Source organism: Chrysemys picta, chromosome 4, assembly GCF_011386835.1.
Source record: "Chrysemys picta bellii isolate R12L10 chromosome 4, ASM1138683v2, whole genome shotgun sequence".
NCBI classification, from domain to species: Eukaryota; Metazoa; Chordata; order Testudines; family Emydidae; genus Chrysemys; species Chrysemys picta.
The window spans coordinates 33,218,105-33,239,469 of NC_088794.1; the positions used below are offsets into that span (position 1 = coordinate 33,218,105).

Here is a 21,365-nt window from a genome sequence, read left to right on the forward strand (position 1 = left end):
CTGAGGGTCTTTAAAAAGATGATCTTGGTAATAATACCAAGACTCAGGCCACAGGGGATTCATTTGTACTGCTTCCTGATGACCTCTTAATCAGAGCTCCATCCCCAAAAAAGGCACACAGAGCTACGTCCCCAACTTTGAATCTCATGTAGATGCATGGCTTTATTATCCACCCAGATAACTCTCTTGGGAGTGGACATAGACCCCTCAATTGTATGAATAAATCCATCTCTAAAGAGGTTCCAGAAGGTTAAAGATTGCCTCTTGTTGTTTTGGAACTGCAAGAGGCCCACTATTGCACTGATCTTCAACTGCTAGGCCTCCTAGTTTCATGCATACAGATGGTTCAATGGATGCAACCATACATCAGATACTTTTGAGGCTCCATCTTAAAGGTATGGAATTACTCTTTGGAATGTGTGAAAGATAAGTGAGGGTTCTGGCCCAGGTGATCAATTCCTTAAAATGGTGGTCAGCCATGGCATTTGTCCTCAAGGGCATGCCCATATGTGTTGCAGAATTTTTGATCCTCACAACTGACACCAGTCTGGAAGGTTGGAGAGCACACCTGGGGTCCCACACAGCTCAAGGCATCTGGAACCTGGAGAAAAGGATCCACAACAGAAACCACCTAGAACCAAGAGCAGTCAGGCTGGTACTGCAAAGGCTCCAGTCCAGCCTGGAGGGGAACCGCATTCTGATTCAGTCAGATAACGAGCATGGTTGCATATGTAAACAGGGAAGGAACAAGAACCTCAGCACTACACCATGAAGTAATGGAAATCATATGATGAGTGGAGCATTCTCTCCTCACCTTCACATAAAGGGAGACCTGAACAAGGTGGAAGGGCTCAGCAGACACAAGGTGCGCAACTCTGAGGGGTGCCTGAATCAAGAAGTCTGAGTTAATCATCCAATCATTTGGCCTGTCCTCAACTAACCTATTTGCAAACCACATAACTGTTAGAGACCAAAGTACGTCACTAAGGAAGTGGACCCCAGATCCAGGCAAACAGATGCCCTATCACACAGATGGGCACAAGGCGATCTGTCTGTTTTTTTTCCATCCTTCCTGTTACATTGCTTCTGAAATAAATGTAGTAAAACTTTACTAATTCTGGGTCACTGAGAATGAAAATGATGCTTAAAATTGTTGATTGGCTCTAGTTTTCAAGATATGCTATTGGGTCAGTATATACGACCCTTGACTTGGGAATGGCGGAGGATAAGTGAGTTGTAAAGGGAAGGGATCTCAATTTAAACCAGAAATGACTAAAATACATCTTTGACTGGATCTATGAATAAATCCATGACTGGGTTTGGACAGTACTTGCTTTTTAGGCAAAACAATGAATGATGCAATCTGAAGCTGGTATTGCGTCATACCTGATATGAATTGCATCATGTTATTCCTAGAAGTCATGGATGATGCAGTCATAACGAAGCTTACATCACTCTGCTGAACAAATTGCCCTATATCAGCTCTAGAAATCATACAGTGTCATGCTCTTATTTGTCAGTGTTTGATTTTGCAAAGGGACACACTTCTGTTTAGCCAAAGTGAGCAGAGATGCCTCGTACTTGTGTGAACAGTGCAGATAACTTCTGCTATGTTTGTGGTGAAGTGACTTTTGCATCACAAAAGCGCAGTATAGCCACTATGGTTAAGAAAGCCTATCACCTTTATTTTGGCTGCAAAATTGGAGATCAGAACAAGAGGTGGGCCCCACACATATGCTGCAACACTTGTGCAACAAATCTTCGCCAGTGGTTGAACAGGAAAAGGAAATCTATGCCTTTTGCAGTGCCAATGATTTGGAGAGAGCCAACAGATCATACCAGCAATTGTTACTTCTGCATGGTGCCTCCAGTTGGGAAAGGGGTGTCAACGAAGAAAAAGTGGACTGTGCATTATCCAAACATTCCATCAGCTATACGCCCAGTACCCCACGGAGAAGGACTGCCGGTTCCTGATGCACCAGAATCATTTTCACTTGAGTCAGACGAGGAAGAGGATGAAACTTCTGGTCCTGAACCATCAGTGTCACAGGACCCACATTTTCTCCCATCCTCCTTCTCTGAACCACACCTCATAACACAAGGTGAACTGAATGACCTTGTCAGGGATTTGGAACTACCCAAGAGTAAAGCAGAGCTGTTGGGCTCCAGACTACAGAAGTGGAATCTCTTGGCAGCTGATGTTAGGGTTTCCATGTTCCGTGACCGTCAAAAGGATCTTGTCCCATTCTTCTTCATGGAAGGTGATCTTGTAACCTGCAACAACATCTATGGTGTGATGGCAGCCCTCAACGTCGTTCACGATCCAGATGAGTGGAGACTTCATTAATTCATCGAAGACGAGTCTTAAAGCTGTTTTACTGCATAATGGCAATGTTTGGCCATCAATTCCAGTTGGTCATGCAGTCCATATGAAGGAAACCTATGACAACATGAAACAACTTTTGAGGTGCATAAACTATGACCAACATCAGTGGCAGCTTTGTGGCGATTTGAAGGTTGTTGCTCTCTTGCTTGGTCTGCAGACTGGATACACAAAGTACTGCTGTTTTCTCTGCGAATGGGATAGTCGTTCAAGAGATTCCCACTACATCAAGAAAGATTGGCCACTCCGACAGTCATTGGAGCCTGGGAGGAAAAGTGTTCAGCATCCACCACTTGTTGAATCAAGGAAGATTTTGTTACCACCCTTACACATCAAGCTGGGTCTGATGAAGAACTTTGTCAAGGCCATTGACAAAACACAAGCAGCTTTCAAGTACCTCTGTGGAAAATTTCCAAGGTTAAGTGAAGCTAAGATAAAGGAAGGTGTCTTTGTTGGTCCTCAGATTCGTGAACTTCTTCGAGATGATGCATTTGACCATGCACTGCGTGTCAAGGAAAAGACGGCATGGAAAGCCTTCCAGTTAGTGGCAATACATTTTCTCGGAAACAACAAGGCAGACAACTACAGGTTGTTGGTGGAAAACCTCCTCAAGGCATACAAAAGGCTTGGCTGCAACATGTCACTAAAGATACATTTTTTGCATTGTCATCTAGATTTTTTTTTCCACCGAACTGTGGAGCAGTGAGCGACGAGCATGGGAAGCGATTTCACCAAGACATTACAACAATGAAGAAACGCTATCAGGGCAAATGGAGCCCATCAATGCTTGCAGACTATTGCTGGACAGTGACAAGAGATGCTCCATTTAATGAATACAAGAGACAAGCCAAGAAGTGCCAAATAGACACTGAATAGGACTAAACTATGTACATAATAGTTTTTTGCCTTTTGTTTCATAATCAATTTTATTTATATAACCCTTTTGCTGATTTTGAAAGTGTTACATAAACAGGACAGGTGAAATATTATCATGTAAAGAACCATAAACACATGTGAAGACCTAGATTTACAATTTATGATTAAAACTCTATCTACACAATATACATAGACATAAAATTTAAAAACGTAAATACCTTAGAAATAGTAGCAAATCAGTTTTAATTGTCATATTTGAATTCAGCACATCAAATTACATAATAAATAGCACATTTTATCTCTGAAGCAGACGACTTCTCAAAAATTGTAGACCAGTGTTATTTTCTGGACCACCTTCCCGAATAAAACTAGAACAGACTACAGTAACATGGATGACACTGCATTGCCTGAGGACACCCTGATTTTTGGACTTAATAGAGCTGAAATTGGGACTGCCATTGCAGCTCCCAAAGATTTAGGACATCTCATAAGGTGGTCTGCTTCATCTATACATGAACTGGCTGCATCTAATAGCCTGCCTGACAGAAGAGAACTGCAGTATTGTTGGGTCTATCCTCCAAAGTCATTAGAACACTTCCTTCTTCTAGAAGAGTATCTGCCTTGAAAGCGTACTCCTTTATCTGGTCCAAGTTTTGCAAATGGTGACAGGAGCACAAAGCAAATCTTAGAAATCCAGGAATTCCATCTATCTTGGATTTTTCTCTAATAAGGCTTCAGCAGAGATCTCCAGCCCAGCACCATTGAATGTCAGGTGTCTGCGGTTTTTGTTCATCCAAACTTGCTTTCTAATAGCCATCACATCCTCCAGATGAGTGTCAGAGCTGGCAACATGCTCGATGCAGGAACCTTTAGTGTGTGTTTCATAAGAACAAAGTGGTGTTCAGAACTCTAGAATCATTTATCCTGAAGATGAGCTCTTCTTTCCACAGTTCTCAAGAGATGGTTCTTCCTTCCTTCTGTCCAAGGCCACAGCATTCCACTGAGGAGAGGTGGCACATCTCTGATGCCAGAAGGGCTCTGAAAATTTACCTCAGAGTCCACAAGGAAATTGGGGGCCCCGTTTGTATCCTTCCATTTAAAATGCCAAGGAATCAGAACTTCCAAATCCTCTACTGCGAGATGGATTAGACCATTCACCGTGAAAGAGCACAAGGCATTGGAGATTCCAGTTCCAGAATGTGTCAGGGCACACTCCATGTGATCCCTGGAGACCTCTTGAGCAGAAAGAGCTAATGCATCCACTGTGGAAATTTTGTAAGGTGGTCACCTGGGCAAATGCTACCATTTTTTGTCAAAACACTACAAGGTGGACTTCCTGTTCTCTGCAGAGGTATCCTTTTGGCAGGAAGGTACTGCAGGTAGTGACCTGGAAATTGTTTTGCCTTTGGAGCCAATATTCTAGATGGGGAGGGATGCTGTTTTTCCTTTCCTTTCTGATCTTTTCTATAACCCTCTCTCCCTCTGCTTGCTACTTCCCATTGGTCAAGAATTGTGGGAGATGCTGGGCTGCAGAATGGAAAATTTCTTACTGATTTCCTTTCTGATAGCAGTCTCTCCCACAATTCTACCCACCCCTGGATGGCTCATGAGTCAAGGGTTGAGTATAAAGTGAAATTGTTACCATGAGATCATCTTCCTTGGTCTAATATACGTTACTTTATCTCTAGAATATTTGTTAATGATAGGCAAGTTTTACAGTGTGAGAATAAATCTCCTGGAAGCAAGCAGGAGTTGAGGGGACATGGCCAGACCGTGCAGCTCCAAAATGCTGATCCGCCTGCAGGAGCTGCAGAGAGAGGAAAGCAGCCCCGATATTAAGAACTGTGGGCGATGCTGCTAACAAAAGAAATTATTTGTAAGAAATTTTCCATTTGTCACTTTGAGGCACAAGCAGGTGAGCCTTGTTCTGAGACCAACTGCCGGTGCCTCAGTATCTGTATTCCTTTGAGTGGCAAATTAAGAACTCTCCCAATTCTAAGGACTGGTCACTTAGGAGACCTGGCTTACACCAATTTAACAAAACCTGTTTTAAAACATGGTTTTTGTTCAGTGCAAATCTGTGTGGCCACCCTTACTTCATAATAAGTGGCTAAAATTGATTTGTCCAACCTTAGGTGAACTAACTTTAGCCACTTTTATTTTATTCTGAAGTGCCCACGCAGACTTGTGCCAAAATAACTAAATCTCTTTTTAATGTGCATCTCTTTATTTTCATACAAGTTTGTGTAGATCAGCACTTCATATAATAGATTCTCAAACATAGTCATGATAGAGCAAGACCATAAAAAAAAGTAGAAAATCTTGCTCTGCTCCCTACATCTGAGGGAATGCAGGCAGGTGAGTATAAATTCAGTCAGATGAGATCCTCAAAGACACACAACTACAGGTATTGACCAGATTTTTTTCCTTTTTGAAGGTAAAAAGCAGTGTCTTAAATACATAGTCTTCAATCATGGAGGGTCAAAATTGTTCAAGATAGTTTCATATACCCACAACAATATGAAAAATACCCAAATCCTTGTTCAAAACAGGAGATGGCAGAGAAAAGGGGGAATATTGAACAGACTAGGAACAGCCACAACAGCTTTCTTCTAGGATTGTTCAAAAGACCATCTATGTAAAAAATATGATTTACGGGATCAGGATCAATTTCTTCCAAACAAGTCTCCTCCCTCCCTCTCTTCCTTCATATTCTCAATCCCCAGTAGCTTGGAACTCAGCACCTTCATGTTATTACTGGTATTTGAGCTGTTTAATGGAAACCTGTTAACATTATGAAATTATAAAATGTTTTGTTTTTTTCTTATAGGAAGAAATCTACTTCATCTTAACCTAATTCAGTCCTGCTAATCTGCTAATATTGTAGATTGAAAGATTTTTGCTGTTGCCAGGATATCCTGTAATGGGCAAGGAGCCACAGAGAATACAAATCGTTTTGTTTTCTTAACCTTTTTAAAACTTTTGTTAACAGGTAAGAAACATTCCTATTACATTTCATCTATGGGGACAACTTCTCTCCCTCCTCCCCTTCTCTCCCCTCCTGCCACCATAAGGCATCGGTTTAAACATTTGGTGGTTCCTAAGTGCTTTAGTCTGTCATCTTTTCTTTCTCCCTGATACCTCTCCCCGTCAGAAAGGCTTACTTACATTATTTTTGTAGGACTCAACTGTTTTCCTTTAGCTGTTTTTCCCTTTTTGCAGTTTCTCTTCTGTAGCCAAGCCCTTCCTTCTTTCCTTTGCAGCTTTCTTCAAGTCATTTTTCTCTTTCTTCCTAGCTGGCTGTTTTCCTTTGTATCCTATACCACTGTCACCACTACCACATCTGGATGACCCCATCCACGTTGTCACAAATGTAGCATTGTGATGACCTTACTATTGGTTTTACAATGGATATTTTAAACTATTGGGGTTTGTGCTAGGAAGTTTCACAGTTGCCACTGGTATCTGGCATGGGGTACCAAGACTGTTAATGCAGATTCAGTTTGTTTACTCTGTTTTGTTGTGGGTCCCCCCCCCCCCAATTGTGAGGTATTTGTTTTAAACTAAGCCAGGCATAGTGCTCAAGTTTTGGGGAAATTTGGGGACTTCAGGAAGGTCACTTGAATCTCTTTCAAAGCAGTGACTGGGGGAGAGGGAAGGAATTTTACCATCTTTTGGTCCAGTAGTGTAGGGAGCGCCAGTAAATCTATATTTTTAAACAGCCCATTTTAAAAAGTCAGTTGTTCTTTGACTTCATTTGAGAACACAACGCTCATGTTTCAGTACTGTGTAATCAAATCCTTTACTAGTTCTTTTGCTATTGGTTCTATCACAGAAGAAATGGTAGCTATCCAGCATTCACAGCATCCATTCTCTGTGTGCTGGAAGAAATTGTTTCTGAACAAACGTGTTCATGGATTGATGCACACTTTTGTGGACAACTCTTCCATCAGAGGGTCTTGCTATCAACATTTGAAATAATAGTGATATTCCAGTCTACTTCTGCATCTGAATTCACTTTTTGCAGCAACCTGTACACACACTAAACTGAGACTACTGACAAATTGTAAAATTACTTAGACTGCATAGCTAAGCACCTTGCACACCTCTAAAACATAAATGAACAGTCTGCTTAGCAGAAGGCACTGTGATACTTTATTCCCATTAGTAGACTATATTATTGTATTAGTTGGTGGGAAAGCAAAAATGTTCTAAACCTTGCAAATAGCATTTCTTAATTTCTCATAGCATTTCTCATATTTTTTTTATTGCTACTAGTGAACCAGCCATGTTCACATCTGGAGTGGGTGATTCAGTTTTTACTTACACTTGTGTTTAAATTAAGAGTCCAGACTAATTCAGCATCTTTGCCAGTAGCTTTGAAGATACTGGGGTGGAGTGGGGGGATTAACAAAGAGACATTTGATTCTTTTGTCTCAAAACTCATATTGTAAGTTCATTGATAACATAGTAATAGTGAAGAAAAGGTAGATTATTACAACTTGTTATGTAATCTAAATATCCAATACTTTTGTTAGTAAATATTAACTAGTTTGGACTGTGTTTGTATACTTATTAGGTCAGAGCAGTGTATATTTGGGGGCTTCAGCAATAAGTCTTAATGAGGGTCTGTATACACTTATACAGAGTTGTGATCTAGCTAGAAGATCAGCTGCTGTTCAACTGGGAAAATACATACTCACTCACATTAGGAAGTAACCACGTTCTTTCTAAGCAACCTGTTGAATATTCCACGAACATAGCAGGACAGAGCAAGAGTGTCTTCTTTTAAGAGAATGGTATTCAACCATATATCTGTGGAATGTGCCTGTTCTGTCTTTTTAGCATTTTTAATAGAGGCATATTTTCCTAGTTCAGTCTGAACAATGGAGCCAAATAGGAGTTTTTCATTCTCAATTTGCTTAAGAGCAGCTAGGTACATTTTAAGGGGAAAGCTTTTGAGTGCAGAAATTATGCAGTTAAAGATGAGATATATGATAAATTGTGATTAAAGGTCAAACTTAAGAGACAGTTCAGTCAACAAAACTAATAAAGGCTTCACAATGTGGGACTAGAAAACGCTTCGCCTACATAACCAAAGGCAGCTCTGGAATCATAAGGATTTTGGACTCCGCTGGAAAGAGGATGCAGTACTTTCACTTGATTATATCCAATATTTTAACACTGCAACCAGAGCAGTACACTTGAATATGTATTAACCACTTTGTGTGAAGCAGAACATATCCTGTGGTTTCCTAGAATGCAAAGAGCTTGAACTCTTTTTCATCATAGTAACAGAGAATAGCATGTTCTTTTTATCACCTCGCTTCTGTGTACCCAATAAGATTGAACTATAAAAACTCCACTATACATGACTATTTTTCTTAAGGTACAAGTTACATTTATTTGCTAAGAATGAAGGACTCCTGAACACATTGTAAATCAGTACAGCTGTATCTTGGAATTTGAAACCGTAGCTATGGTTTTAATATTGAATAATACTTTAGGAGCCTTACTCTAGGATCCTCACTATTTTCTTTTCCTGTTCTGTAGAATGTAACAGAGGAGAAAATGTAATCATTTTAATTTGAGAAGCATAATATAAAAATTGACCATAGCATTGCTTTCTTTTATGTAAAAAAAGAAAAATTGTTTAAAAAAATCATACTAAGGGTTCTGGGTAAGTAATTTTTCAATCACTTAAGAAATTTGGATGAAAAGCAAGGAAATGAATAGCTTCAGTCAACATCTGTACCAGGGGTGGGCAAACTATGGCCTGTGGGCCAGATCTGGGCCACCAGCCGTTTTAATCCAGTCCTTGAGCTTCTGCTGGGGAATGGGGTCTGGGGCTTGCCCTGCTCCGGCGCTCCAGCCAGGGAGCACAGTTGGAGGCTGCTCCACACGGCTCCTGAAGCAGCGGACATGGTCCCTCTCTGGCTCCTACGCGTAGGGGAAGCCAGGGGGCTCTGCTCTGGACGCTGCCCCCACCCCAGGCGCTGCACCCAGAGCTCCCATTGGCCAGGAACCGCAGCCAATGGGACCTGCAGGGGTGGTGCCTGTGGACGGGCCAGCATGCAGAGCCGCCTGGCTGTGCCTCTGCGTAGGAGCCGGAGAAGGGACATGCTACTGCTTTTGGGAGTCGCTTGAGGTAAGCGCTGCCCCGAGCCTGCACCCCTGATCCTCCCCTGTGCCCCAACCCCCTGCCCCAGTCCTGACCCCCCCCATCTGCCCTCCTAACCCCTCGGTCCAAGCCCAGAGCACCCTCCTGCACCCCAAACTCCTCATCCCCAGCTCAGAGCCCTCACCCCCACCCCCCAATCCCCAGCCCAGAGCCCCCTCCCGCACTCTGCACTCCTCATGTCTGGCCCCACCCCGGAGCCCGCACCCCAACCAGACCACTTACCCCCTCCTGCACCCCAACCCCAATTTTCTGAGCATTCATGGCCCGTCATACAATTTCTATTCCCAGATGTGGCCCTCCGGCCAAAAAGTTTGCCCACCTCTGTGCTACACCCATCAAGTATAATGAAGTGCATACTTCAGGGGTCAGAATTGTGTTGTGATGAACGAAAGCTTATGCTCAAATAAATTTTAGTCTCTAAGGTGCCACAAGTACTCCTGTTGTTTTTACTTGGATTTTGGTTGTCTGTATTTCCATTTAAGGGATAGTTAACTGTGAAATTCAGTTACTTAAGATAGCAATGATTTCTTTACCAAAAATTCTGTTTCTTGAATGTAAAATAATCTGTATGTATGGACTTGAAAAGTTAGGGAGTTTTGAGTTTTGTAGTCAGTTGACATTCATGAAAGAGTAGCATTTATTTTTGGGTCATAGTTTAATTAGCGGTGACTTGTGAGAATATGCATTTCTAAATGCATTGTTAATATTTGTGGGAGTTGTAACTGGTAATCAACAATTCACTTTTTGTTTGTGTTTAAGCATGGTGAGTAAGTACATGTCGTCATCTAATGGCCTTAACTGGTGATTCAAATAAAATTTGATTGGATTTTTTGGAAGCTTCTGGTAGCCTTTGCATCGAACTTTTTTTGCATCTTGGGTGACCCATACTTATGTTTAAAGGTGTGATGGGCACTGGCCAAAATACAATAAATGCTGGAAACCAGTAGCCATATTTACCCTAGTGATCTCAAAATTGCTATAGGGGAGTGGGGAATCTGTCAGTGAAAATGTACTGCTTATAGACAGCATTACCCCAATGTCCTTACTGAAAAAAATTGGTAATTAGTGGCAGTTGTAGAATGTATTCTCTGGCTTTTTCTTGTCAGCTTTACTAATAAGCATTTATCTAATTTTCAAATAATATCCATTAAAAATCTGATTATGCTTGCTTTTAAAAATTCTCACAAGCCAGTTCAAAACATATCTGCTTAATAAGCATTTATAAAGCATTTATCACTGTGCTATCTAATTACTGTTAATGGATTTTAAATACAGTGAGGCTGCCCAGCATTAGTGAATAAAATCTACTTGTGGAGAACCATTGGGCTGGCAAAGGGACATAAACATTTAAAACTTCGAAAAGGAGCTACTTTATACATCTCTCTAACTTAGTATATTCAGAAATGTCAGTTCAAATTCTAGTTGATGAAAACCCCCGAGAATTTTTTTGGGGGTGGGGGGTAATGGGAGAGGGGGAGAACTTTCTTTACAATAGGACACAGATTGTAACCTTAACCCTGTAAAAGCTACTGCATCTCCAGAATATCATGCAACCTTCTTTAGGTATGCAGTAGTGGAGTTCCTCTCCTCTTAACTTCCATGGCCTCTTCTGTCCCTCCTGTGGGCTGTTTGAAAGTTATCTGCACTCTGCAAAGCTAGCAGTCATGTTTTCCTCAACTAGTTGATCTGCAAGGAGGGTAAGAACCTGAGGCTGCCCTGAGCTAGAGATAGTGATTCTTTAGTCTATGGGTTAGGGTCTGTCATTAGTAGTAAGTTCCAGTGTCTAGCGTGACTGGTGACAGGTTGTTTCATGCACACTTGCATGTGTATAGGAGGTGGGGAGGAATTTGTATGATATCTTGTACCATAAGATAAGTAGTTGTGTGATCATACAAGACCATTGTAATGCATATATATTATTGTTGAATGTGCAATCATAGTTTTCACACTTCCTGACTCATGAATGTGTAGCCATGCAACTTTTTAATACAGCTTTCTGTATGGTCAGTCCTACTCTTCTAAAAATTCCAATTTTTTTATGGGATTATGGGATCTCTGGCTAGAGAGTTGAAATAGTTTCCTTCTCACCTTGGTTGATCTGAGATGGGGCCTTCTGTGGAGACCCATCTTGTTCAGTCCTGATGTGCTAGGCTGTGTAGTTAACATGCACATCTTATCTCCATGTTAAATGCGGATTTTTAAAAAGAGATCCTATCAAGTTAGCAGATGCAGGACATAGAGTAGTCTCTGTCTGTCGAACCCTTTTAGGTTTCAGTGTTTCCTATTCAAGAGAATGTCTGTCTGTCTGTGTGTGTCTCTCTCTCTCTCTCTCTCTCTCGCCTTTAGTTACTCAGAAAAATGGAGTGGCTAATCATGCTTTGCACTTGTATAGGAGATTTCAATGCACTTTCAAATTTAGGTAAGCATTACTGACTTTTACAGCAGACCTAATTAGAGATTTGAATAAAATTGCCTGAGAGGCACCAGTCTAGTACTTGAGACATGGGCCTACTACTTGAGATTGGGGTTCTGTTCCCAGTTCTGCCACAGACTTACTCCCTTTGTCAAGACACTGCAAAACTTGAGGAGCCATTTTTGTCTTAAAATGCTCACCTTATTCAAAGCTTTTGTTGAAAAGGAATGTGGTCTGAATCTTAAACATTTGCAAGTATGAGGATATTTTATTTTTTAGAGGATCAAAATCAGCCAACTACGGGAAGGCTTCCATCTAACATTAATAAACCGCACACATCTGCCACACCTGGTCCTATAACTCCAAAACATGGGTGGCTATCTCTTGAAGTGAAAGAAAATCTTTGGCTCTTACGTCTTTTCTAAGCTTCTACCACCCAATGGAAGGTAACATACTGATGCACGTAGTTACCAATCTTGCTCCCACTGAAGACCATGGCAAACTCTCATTGACCACACAGGGAGCAAGACAGAGCCGCAAACCACTCTCAGTAAAAATTATTAACTTTGCCTGATTGCAATACCCTTTCTTCAGCTACAACAGGCATGTGAATTTTCCAGGAGACTCTGCTGTATGGAATGTTTGAAGGGATAATTGCTTTGCTAAAGGGAAGCAAATAAACATCAGCAAGTTAAAATTTCAAACCAGCCTAACTTCTTAATGATCTATAATTCAGATAGTGACACTTTCTTCGCAGTTTGTAGGTACTGTCTCTCTTCCTTTCAGAGTAAATTGGGCAATTTCCTGGCCAAACCAATTTTGGAAGTTAAGTTGGTTGAAATCTTTACTAGTAGAGAAGCTGCAGCTTCTTCAAACATTTGATTCCAGTTCATTTGGGATTTTGAACTACGTTATTTTGCACTAACTTGGTCTGTTTTTAAAAAAAGTGAGTTAAGAGAACTTCTGAAAAACACACACTACAAGTTTATGGTGACACATAGGCATCTTATTGGGCTTGTGTATGTAGTCTGTCTGAAAAGAGACAACAAACAAAGCTAACTAGCGAAATGTTATAGGCGATGTTAATCATGCTCTAAGAGCTATTTTGCCAGCTGTCGACTTCCATGGTATTCATTTTTTTTTTAAAAAAAAAAACCTTCTCAATTCTAAGAGTGACTCTTATAAAGTTATCCTGAAGCAGTTGCTTGTTTTGATACTTACTTTTGAGCATGCTTCATGTTTAAAGTCTCAAATTTTGCATCTTGAATTGAAAGCAACAAACATGTTTTCAGGCGCTCTCACTGATACTGAGAGCAACTTTGAGTACAAATTGGGCTTTGGAGATGGTTGAAAATCTAAAGAGCAAGCTATAATGAATGGCTCTTTTTGGGCTGTGGATGTATTGGGCCTAATTCTACTCCTATTGCGGTCAATGGGAGTAGGATTGTGTAATCATACATGAAAGTTCCCCTTTAAAGAATAGGAATCTTTGGTGGGGGAGGAGGTAGAAGAAAACTATCAGTAGAGATGGAATTGTCACTTGCCTGTTTTTCAAAGTTGCTGTGCTCATTTGGAACTGCTCTAAGTCCTCTAGGTAACTGCCAATCATACTTTTAAGAAAGTTCTCTTCTCTTCAGGGTTCCTGGACTTCCCCTTTGGCACATTTTACGGTGTTTATTTTTCCTTATTCCAAGGGACCTGGGCTCCTGTTGGAAAGTGATGGAATAATCTCTGCTCAGCACCTGCCATGTTGAGGGAGCACCCCTAACACAGCTTGCCTGGGAGACAGTTTGTGAAATAACGCAGTAACATGTTTGCAGTAGTATGCCTTTTCTCTTATTATCCATTGTTAAATTTATTTTCAATGAAATTATTGAAACAGATTTTGAAAGGAGGCTTGGGTGAGTGTCTCTTCGTCAGTCATTGCAGAGGGATTTATGCCTGGCATTCTTAACACTCTAATAGCTGCTACTTGCAAAGCTCCAACTTGTATTAATTGGGGGGGGGGGGGGGGGGTGTATGGGTAGTTGATCCTATGTAATGGGATTGAAATATACATTTGCTGCTGGGTCAACAATACACCTGTTATATTTGTCCATAGTAAAGGGTTGCAGAGCTGTAACAACAAATAAGCCAATGTTTTTGAAAACAATTATATAATAAACTTAAGTCAAATTACAAGCTAACACATCTATTGTAAATAAAATCAAATGTATGGATTCTGACTACTCTTGTAAACTTACTAATGTAACTGGTAGGTAAGATTGTTCTTCTGTCTAATTGATTCTTAACATCTTATCTGTACTTGCTTTTTTAATTCTTGCATGGGGACTCAGATGATTCAAAATGATAGTATATGTTAAATTAAAACTTTCATTTACTGCTTTCCCGTGTCAGTTTCAATGACCCCAGTAAATTTTTTTAACCAGGAAACAAAAGTTTAATTTTTTGTTGGATGCTGTAAACATTCTTAAGATTAATATGGGGTGTTTAAGAGATATTTGCATGTTACACTGGAAAACAATATTGCCCTGGCTAAATATATTTAAAATAGGCATGGTGTACACACAAAACCTTATTGTAACGTAATTTAGTAGTAACAATACCTAATGACCCTGTTATGCTAGGTGTTGTAAAAAATATTTGCCTTGATATATATACTGTGATGCTGAACTCTGACACTTTGTGTCAGCTAGACTTGATTTACATGCTAAATCCTTAACTTTTTTCCAGAAGTTACTATATATACAGATTTTATTTGTAAGTAAATTGACTGCATTCTAGGTATTGTGGATGAAATGTGTAATTTAAATTTTTTGTAGGCTCTATTAGGCGCATGTCTGACAAATGTATAATATACAGTTTGGGTTTGTTGCCTGTGCACTCTAAAACTGATTTTGAATACCAAAAAGTATAGCTCACAGGACACTTCTGCTAAAGTATACGTGTCTCTGTATGGTTTCAGAGTGGTAGCTGTTAGTCTGTATCAGCAAAAAACAATGAGTCCTTGTGGCACCTTAGAGACTAACAGATTGATTTGGACATTAGCTTTCATGGGCTAGAACCCACCAGATGCATAGAGTGGAAAATACAGGAGCAGGTATAAATACATGAAAAGATGTGAATTGTCTTACCAAGTGAGAGGTTAGTCTAACGAGACAGTTCAATTGACAGCAGGATACCAAGGGAGGAAAAATAACTTTTTAAGTGGTAATGAGAGTGGCCATTTCAGACAGTTGACAAGAAGGTGTGAGTAATAGTAGGGGGAAATTAGGTTTAGGTTTTGTAATGACCCAACCACTCCCAGTCTTTATTCAGGCCTAATCTGATGGAGTCTAGTTTGCAAATTAATTCCAGTTCTGCAGTTTCACGTTGGGAGTCTGTGTTTTTGAAGTTTTTTTGTTGGTCTGACCTAAAAGTGGCAATTCTTCAACAAAAACTTGAAATACAGAACTGGAATTAATTTGCAAACTGGACACCATCAGATTAGGCCTGAATAAAGACTGGGAGTGGTTTGGGTCATTACAAAACCTAAACCTAATTTCCCCCTATTGTTACTCACATCTTGTCAACTGTCTGAAATGGCCACTCTCATTACCACTTAAAAAGTTATTTTTCCTCCCTTGGTATCCTGCTGTCAATTGAACTGTCTCGTTAGACTAACCTCACACTTGGTAAGACAATTCACATCTTCATGTATTTATACCTGCTCCTGTATTTTCCACTCTATGCATCTGATGAAGTGGGTTCTAGCCCACAAAAGCTTATGCCCAAATAAATCTGTGTCTCTAAGATGCCACAAGGACTCCTCATTGTTTCTCTGTATATCCCTCATCCCTTAAGAAAGCTAAAACTGTTGCCACTAATGTACTGCAGTAGTGAAAATTTGGTGCTAAGGCCTCTTAATTGTAAAGGTACCTGTTATAAAATTTTAATGTTTCATACTGTTCTCTATAGACTGACTGTTTAAAACCATGCTACTACAGACTCAATTTGGCCGGAAAAAAACCTTTATTTTAATTACTGGTTCTAGCTTTAAAATCCCCTTGAGTCTACTTCCTTCATTGTATGTGAATGAAAAAGGATTTCCTTTAAGACCAGATGATGTCTTATGGAAATAACTCTAGTAATAGTTTCAAATCCTACAGTCATAACTTGTTGGGGACGGCGTGCTTGTGGTGGTTTACTAAGGATATATGCATAAAAGCAGGAGTTTTTTATCCTGTCCCTCTGAAGTTGTAATTCCTTCTTTGATTATCACAATTGCCTTAACAGCATTTGTATGCAAGATCACTTAGGGCCAGAGTACGAGCCTGAGGGTACCAAGGGCAATATCCTATCCTATCTCCTAGAACTGGAAGGGACCTTAAAAGGTCATCGAGTCCAGCCCCCTGCCTTCACTAGCAGGACCAAGTACTGATTTTGTCCCAGATCCCTAAGTGGCCCCCTCAAGGATTGAACTCACAACCCTGGGTTTAGCAGGCCAATGCTCAAACCACTGAGCTATCCCTCCCCCCATCCGTGCAACAAGCCTGAGTTCTGGCTGGAGCACCTATGAAACATTCTTGCTGTCAATGAAAATTCCTTCTGTAGCCTCCTAGGGAGTATGTGTGTGTGCCAGAGCATTAGCTCTGCCAGTCTTAGGCAGTATTGGGGGAAGTTTCTGGCACCTTCCTCTGTCCAAAAAAGAGCCCTGTCAGCTGCTCAGCAGGCGGTCTGAATTTGACCCTTACTGAAGATTGTGATTGAAATGGGGGCATAAGCAACTGGACCAATGAACAAAACCCCTGTTTTTATACAAATATAACAGAGTACAAGAGAAATCAAAAAAATTAGGAACAGTTAACTTTTTCTTTCACACAGCATTAACATGTCATGTCCTTGTAGAATCTTCAAATTCTGGATCTAGATAATTTTTTTGAAGAGTTAAAACATTGGCTTATCATTCAGCACTTGTGAATTACAGTGAAATCCCCCAGCTATAGTCCATGCAAAATCTTTCAGCATCTGATAATGTGTCTTGTTCAAGCTTTAGAGGTGTCTTTATTATGCATTCAGGTTCCTTTGGGGTTTAGAGGCTATGAAATGGATATAATGGAGTTCATGGCTTTTTGTTGGGGAGAACTACAAGTTATTAACTGTTAAAATAAATTAGTAAATTAACACTCTACATATGCTTTTCTTCTTGTCCAGACCAGCATGTTTTGGAAATTTGATCTCCATTCGTCATCCCACATAGACACACTTCTAGAAAGAGAAGATGTAACGCTGAAGGAATTGATGGACGAGGAGGACGTTTTGCAGGAATGCAAAGCTCAGAATCGCAAACTTATAGAGTTTCTGTTGAAATCAGAATGTCTGGAAGATTTAGTTTCATTTATTATAGAAGAACCACCTCAAGACATGGATGAAAAGATCAGATACAAGTAGGAAAATACTACTTATCTGTGAGATTGGGGAGGGGTAGAGAGAAGAAAAATCTGTATTTAATTCCTGTAGGCCAGTCTGTAGTGGCACTGGTATGCTCTTAAAGGTTCTGTCTTCTGCTTTATAGTAAGTCTTGCATTTTCAGAGTGTTTTGTGCTACTTAACATCATGACTCCTATTAATGCTTATACATTTAGTATGGTTAAGCTCCCCTCTTCCTCTGAAAACTCCCCCTAAATTAGGGTTACCATACGTCCGGTTTTTCGGCACTCAAACCCCCGTCCGGGGGGAATTGCCAAAAAGCCGAACATGTCCGGGAAAATGCCGGCCGGGCACTTCCCCTCCTGCGGCTGCTCTGCTCCTCCCCTGACTCTTCGGCTCTGTTTAAGAGCCGAGCTGCCCGAGCGCTACCGGCTTTGGGCAGCCCCCATGCCGCCGGAGCCCGGGAGGGGAAGTGCCCGACCGGGGGCGCAGGGTCCAGAGGCATAGGGGCTGCCCGAAGCCCAAGCACTACTGGCTTCACGGTTTGCCGGGCAGCCTCCAGACCCTGCGCCCCCGGCTGGGCGCTTCCCCCTCCCGGGCTCCAGCTGCGCTGGGGAAGCGTCGGCTGGGGGCGCAGGGCCTGGGGGCTACCCGGCAAACCGTGAAGCCGGTAGCGCTCGGGCAGCCCTTTTCGCGTGGCTGGGAGTGGGAGGGAGGAGGGGGCGGGGTTGGAGCGGGGAAGGGGCGCAGTTGGGGCAGGGCTGGGGGTGGGAAATGGGCAGGGCCAGGGCCCCGTGGAGGGTCGTCTTTTTTTTTTTTTTTTTTTTTTTTTTTTTATTTGTTAAATATGGTAACCCTACCTAAATTGATTTGGTGCCCAAAAGGTGAAAGGGTCCATTGAAGGGAATATCTCAAGTGACTGTCTAGAAAGCCTCACTCCTTGTTGTATCATTAGAAATAGTGATACAAATAGGGATTTGTGAGGAATATACCACCCAATCAAACACTTGTACCCATGTTGTTAATGGCTAGTGAAGATCATTGGGGATGAATGGTAGAGATTCTATTACCGTTGTAAGGGAATGTGGTTAATCTCTAATTATGAACCTTCAGTGTGGAGATATGAACCTGCAGATGTGGCCAAGAACCGTTTTTCGTGAGTTTGGCAAAAAAGGGTTCAGACTTTTATTTATATACCTTGCTACAGTTATCGAAGCACTTCTCCCATCTGGCTTAGGCTATTTCAGTGCAATGTACATGGAGCTGCACCTGATGATCACTTGAAAACTAAGGGCATAATGTGGCTGCCATCTTAATAAGCAGTATTTCAGGCAAAGAGTATGTTACGTCAGGCCTCCATAGTTTGCTGTGGCTTCTAGTTAAGTTTTGGGCAGAGATTAAGGTATATTTAACTAAAGTAACTGAGATGCTGTCCCACAGCTCTTACTGTGTGATATCCATGCATTTAAAATAAGTCCATATGCTAACTATTGGTTTCTTTAAATTTGTTTTTAAAGCACTTAGAGGCATTTTTTAAAAGAAATAAACTTAAGTGAATAAATGCACAGGACTGTGGGTCTGCATACCTTTGTTACTAAAATACTGGAAAATTGTTCTTTGCTATATAGCTACCCAGTGTAAAGTGGATAAAGCCTTATGTTGTTTTGCATGTAGATATTGTGTATGTTGTAGTATTTTAGATTAAACTATCCAAAGACTGTCCGTTTTTTTTGTTTCTAACTTGGCATGAGGCAATCTAGTCAACTTGGTAGGGTTTTGAGAGAGATGCTGCTGCCTGAATTAGGGAGACTTTTAACAAACATATTAAAAACGTTAGAAATATTATTGATCCAAAAATCATCATGCTGACTTTGTGGTCTTCATATGAACTCTGGGAATAAAACAGAGTATCAGGACTATCTGTTCTTTGCTTGCTGACACGTGAATCGATCCCACCTTCCCCCTCCCCCCCAAGACAAAATGGGAAATGGTTTCTGAAGTGGGGAGGTTAGTGCTCAGACAGGAGGGCTAACCAGTAGATATTAAGCTAAAAGCCCACCATATACTATTTGTATTGCTTCTGACTCTCAACTTGTGTGATATCTGTACTGCTGCAGTATTGTGGGAGACTGGAGAAGCCTGATCTCAGAATAAAAGCATAAAACCTTTTTACAGACCAGTAAATTTATATTTAGACTAATTTACCCAACTCTCTGCAAATCAGCAGCCTTACCGTTTTCCATATCTATCCAACAAGCCCACCAAACTGCTTCATTTTGATTCCATATTTTACTGTGTAATATTTGTTTTATAAGCATGAGTGATGGAAGGTGTCCCTTTTTTTCTAGGTATCCAAACATATCTTGTGAGCTTCTTACGTCAGATGTCTCGCAGATCAATGATAGACTGGGAGAAGAAGAATCCTTACTTATGAAACTGTACAGCTTCCTATTAAATGAATCCCCTCTCAACCCTTTATTGGCCAGTTTCTTCAGCAAGGTGCTAAGTATTCTTATCAGCAGAAAACCGGAACAGGTAAATATTTACAAGCTCTTCCGTTTGTAGCATGTGCTTCAATAGCTGCAATATTGAGATGTGCTCCTCTGTAGGGCTTCCATTTTAAAAGGTTGTAGCTGAATCAAGCAACCGGATTCACTTTTCCCATGACAATTGAAAGTTTTCTAGTAGAGATGAACACTTTAAGAATATAACAAAATCTGGGTAACTCACACTGGCTTATCTTGTCCTAACTTTGTTTATCAGAACAGCTGTCTGGTCAGAAATGTGTTACTAAGGGGAAGTATTTTCTTCCGTCCGTTCCTGAATTGACTTCTTGCTGTCACCATCCCTTAGTTAAAGAGGTTTAATAGGTTTTTTAAGGCCAGAAGGGACTATCATGATCATCTAGTCCTCTTTGTAAAATTATTGTATAGTGCAACCTTTACAAAATATTTGAAAATAACATCTTCAGTTTGTCTTAGTTCAATAAGATTCCTTTTCTGTATATTCAAATCCATCCTCTCCATTATAGGCAATGTCATTAGCACTGCTAGAAATCACCCATTCTGTGTCTTGTTACTTAGTCTCTTGTGCTTAATGATCTGATGATAGCAGCAGTGTATCACTAGTAGTCTGTTTAGGCCTATTCACAGACCACAGATAGAGCCTACTTAAATTTTCGCATGGTTCTGATAACTGTAGCTAACTGTTTGCAGAGTGAACAAAGCATTTTTCATTGTACTGTTGTGTGTGAAGAGCCATGGCCTATCCATGCTTACCACACTAGTTATTCTTGTATTAGTAGATTCTGGGTAGCTTTTCTATATTGCCTGAGCTGCTATTGCCAGAAAGAGAATTGTTTTTGTGGGTTTTTTGTTTTTTTTCCATAGTGCAATGCACTTTTTATTTTCCTCCCAGAAAGAGACCTTGAAAGTGGACTGACTGGATAACCCTATTACTTGTACAAAATTGTGGGTGGCCTCAATTAAACAGGAAATCCTGTTAGATGGAGCCCAACTGGATGTAGCTTGGTTCTAATTATAGTAAAGTGTTGGATCAGGGTATAGGAAGGTTGTCCCTGGTGTAGATAAAGTAGTTCTTTTTTTAGTAGTGTGGACAGTACTTTAAAGCTAAACCTGTACATGGTCCATGACTCCAGCATGGTTCATACTAAATGATGTGGCCTACACTAGATAATGGAACCCTATCGTAAAAAAAATTCCCTGTAAGGTTCTACTTATAGAATAGATGTGCCTTTTGCCTTCTCTCTGGGCAATATTTGGGGGTGTAATTCACCACCAGTATAGCTCGGCTGGTGGAAGCTGTAATGTATAGACAGGGCTCAGGGTTTTCCCACCAGGTCATCTAATCGTGCCTGAGCTCAGTCTGCACTACAGCTTCCTTTGTTGCTATTACCAGTGGAGTTGGAGCAGTGATGAATTATGCAATTCAATTTGTGGCTGTGTAGACACAGCCACAGTATAGCTTTCAGACCTGTTTTTTTCCAGCATGGATGTTTGTGGTTCCAATAGTATGTTAAAGGAGTGGTGGCGGAGAAAGAAGAGCGTTGCTGCAGGAAATGTGAGGGCTGCAGTACTATCTTA

The 21,365-nt window shown here is 40.8% G+C and overlaps 1 protein-coding gene across 47 annotated transcripts in view; it reads left to right on the forward strand.

The window, feature by feature from the left end:
- PPP6R3 (protein phosphatase 6 regulatory subunit 3) overlaps positions 1-21,365 on the forward strand; it is a 131,460-nt gene that overhangs the window by 28,069 nt on the left and 82,026 nt on the right. For 22 of the 47 annotated variants that reach the window (XM_065594610.1, XM_065594617.1, XM_065594620.1 and 19 more), the window contains 3 exons: positions 6,090-6,251; positions 17,047-17,279; positions 19,611-19,797. In XM_065594610.1, the coding sequence (XP_065450682.1) occupies positions 17,053-17,279; positions 19,611-19,797 (414 nt within the window). In that variant the 5' untranslated portion in view covers positions 6,090-6,251; positions 17,047-17,052. Of the gene's footprint in view, positions 1-6,089; positions 6,252-13,490; positions 13,755-17,046; positions 17,280-19,610; positions 19,798-21,365 lie in introns of all 47 variants that reach the window. The other 25 variants (XM_065594623.1, XM_065594604.1, XM_065594607.1 and 22 more) reach the window with 4 other exon arrangements.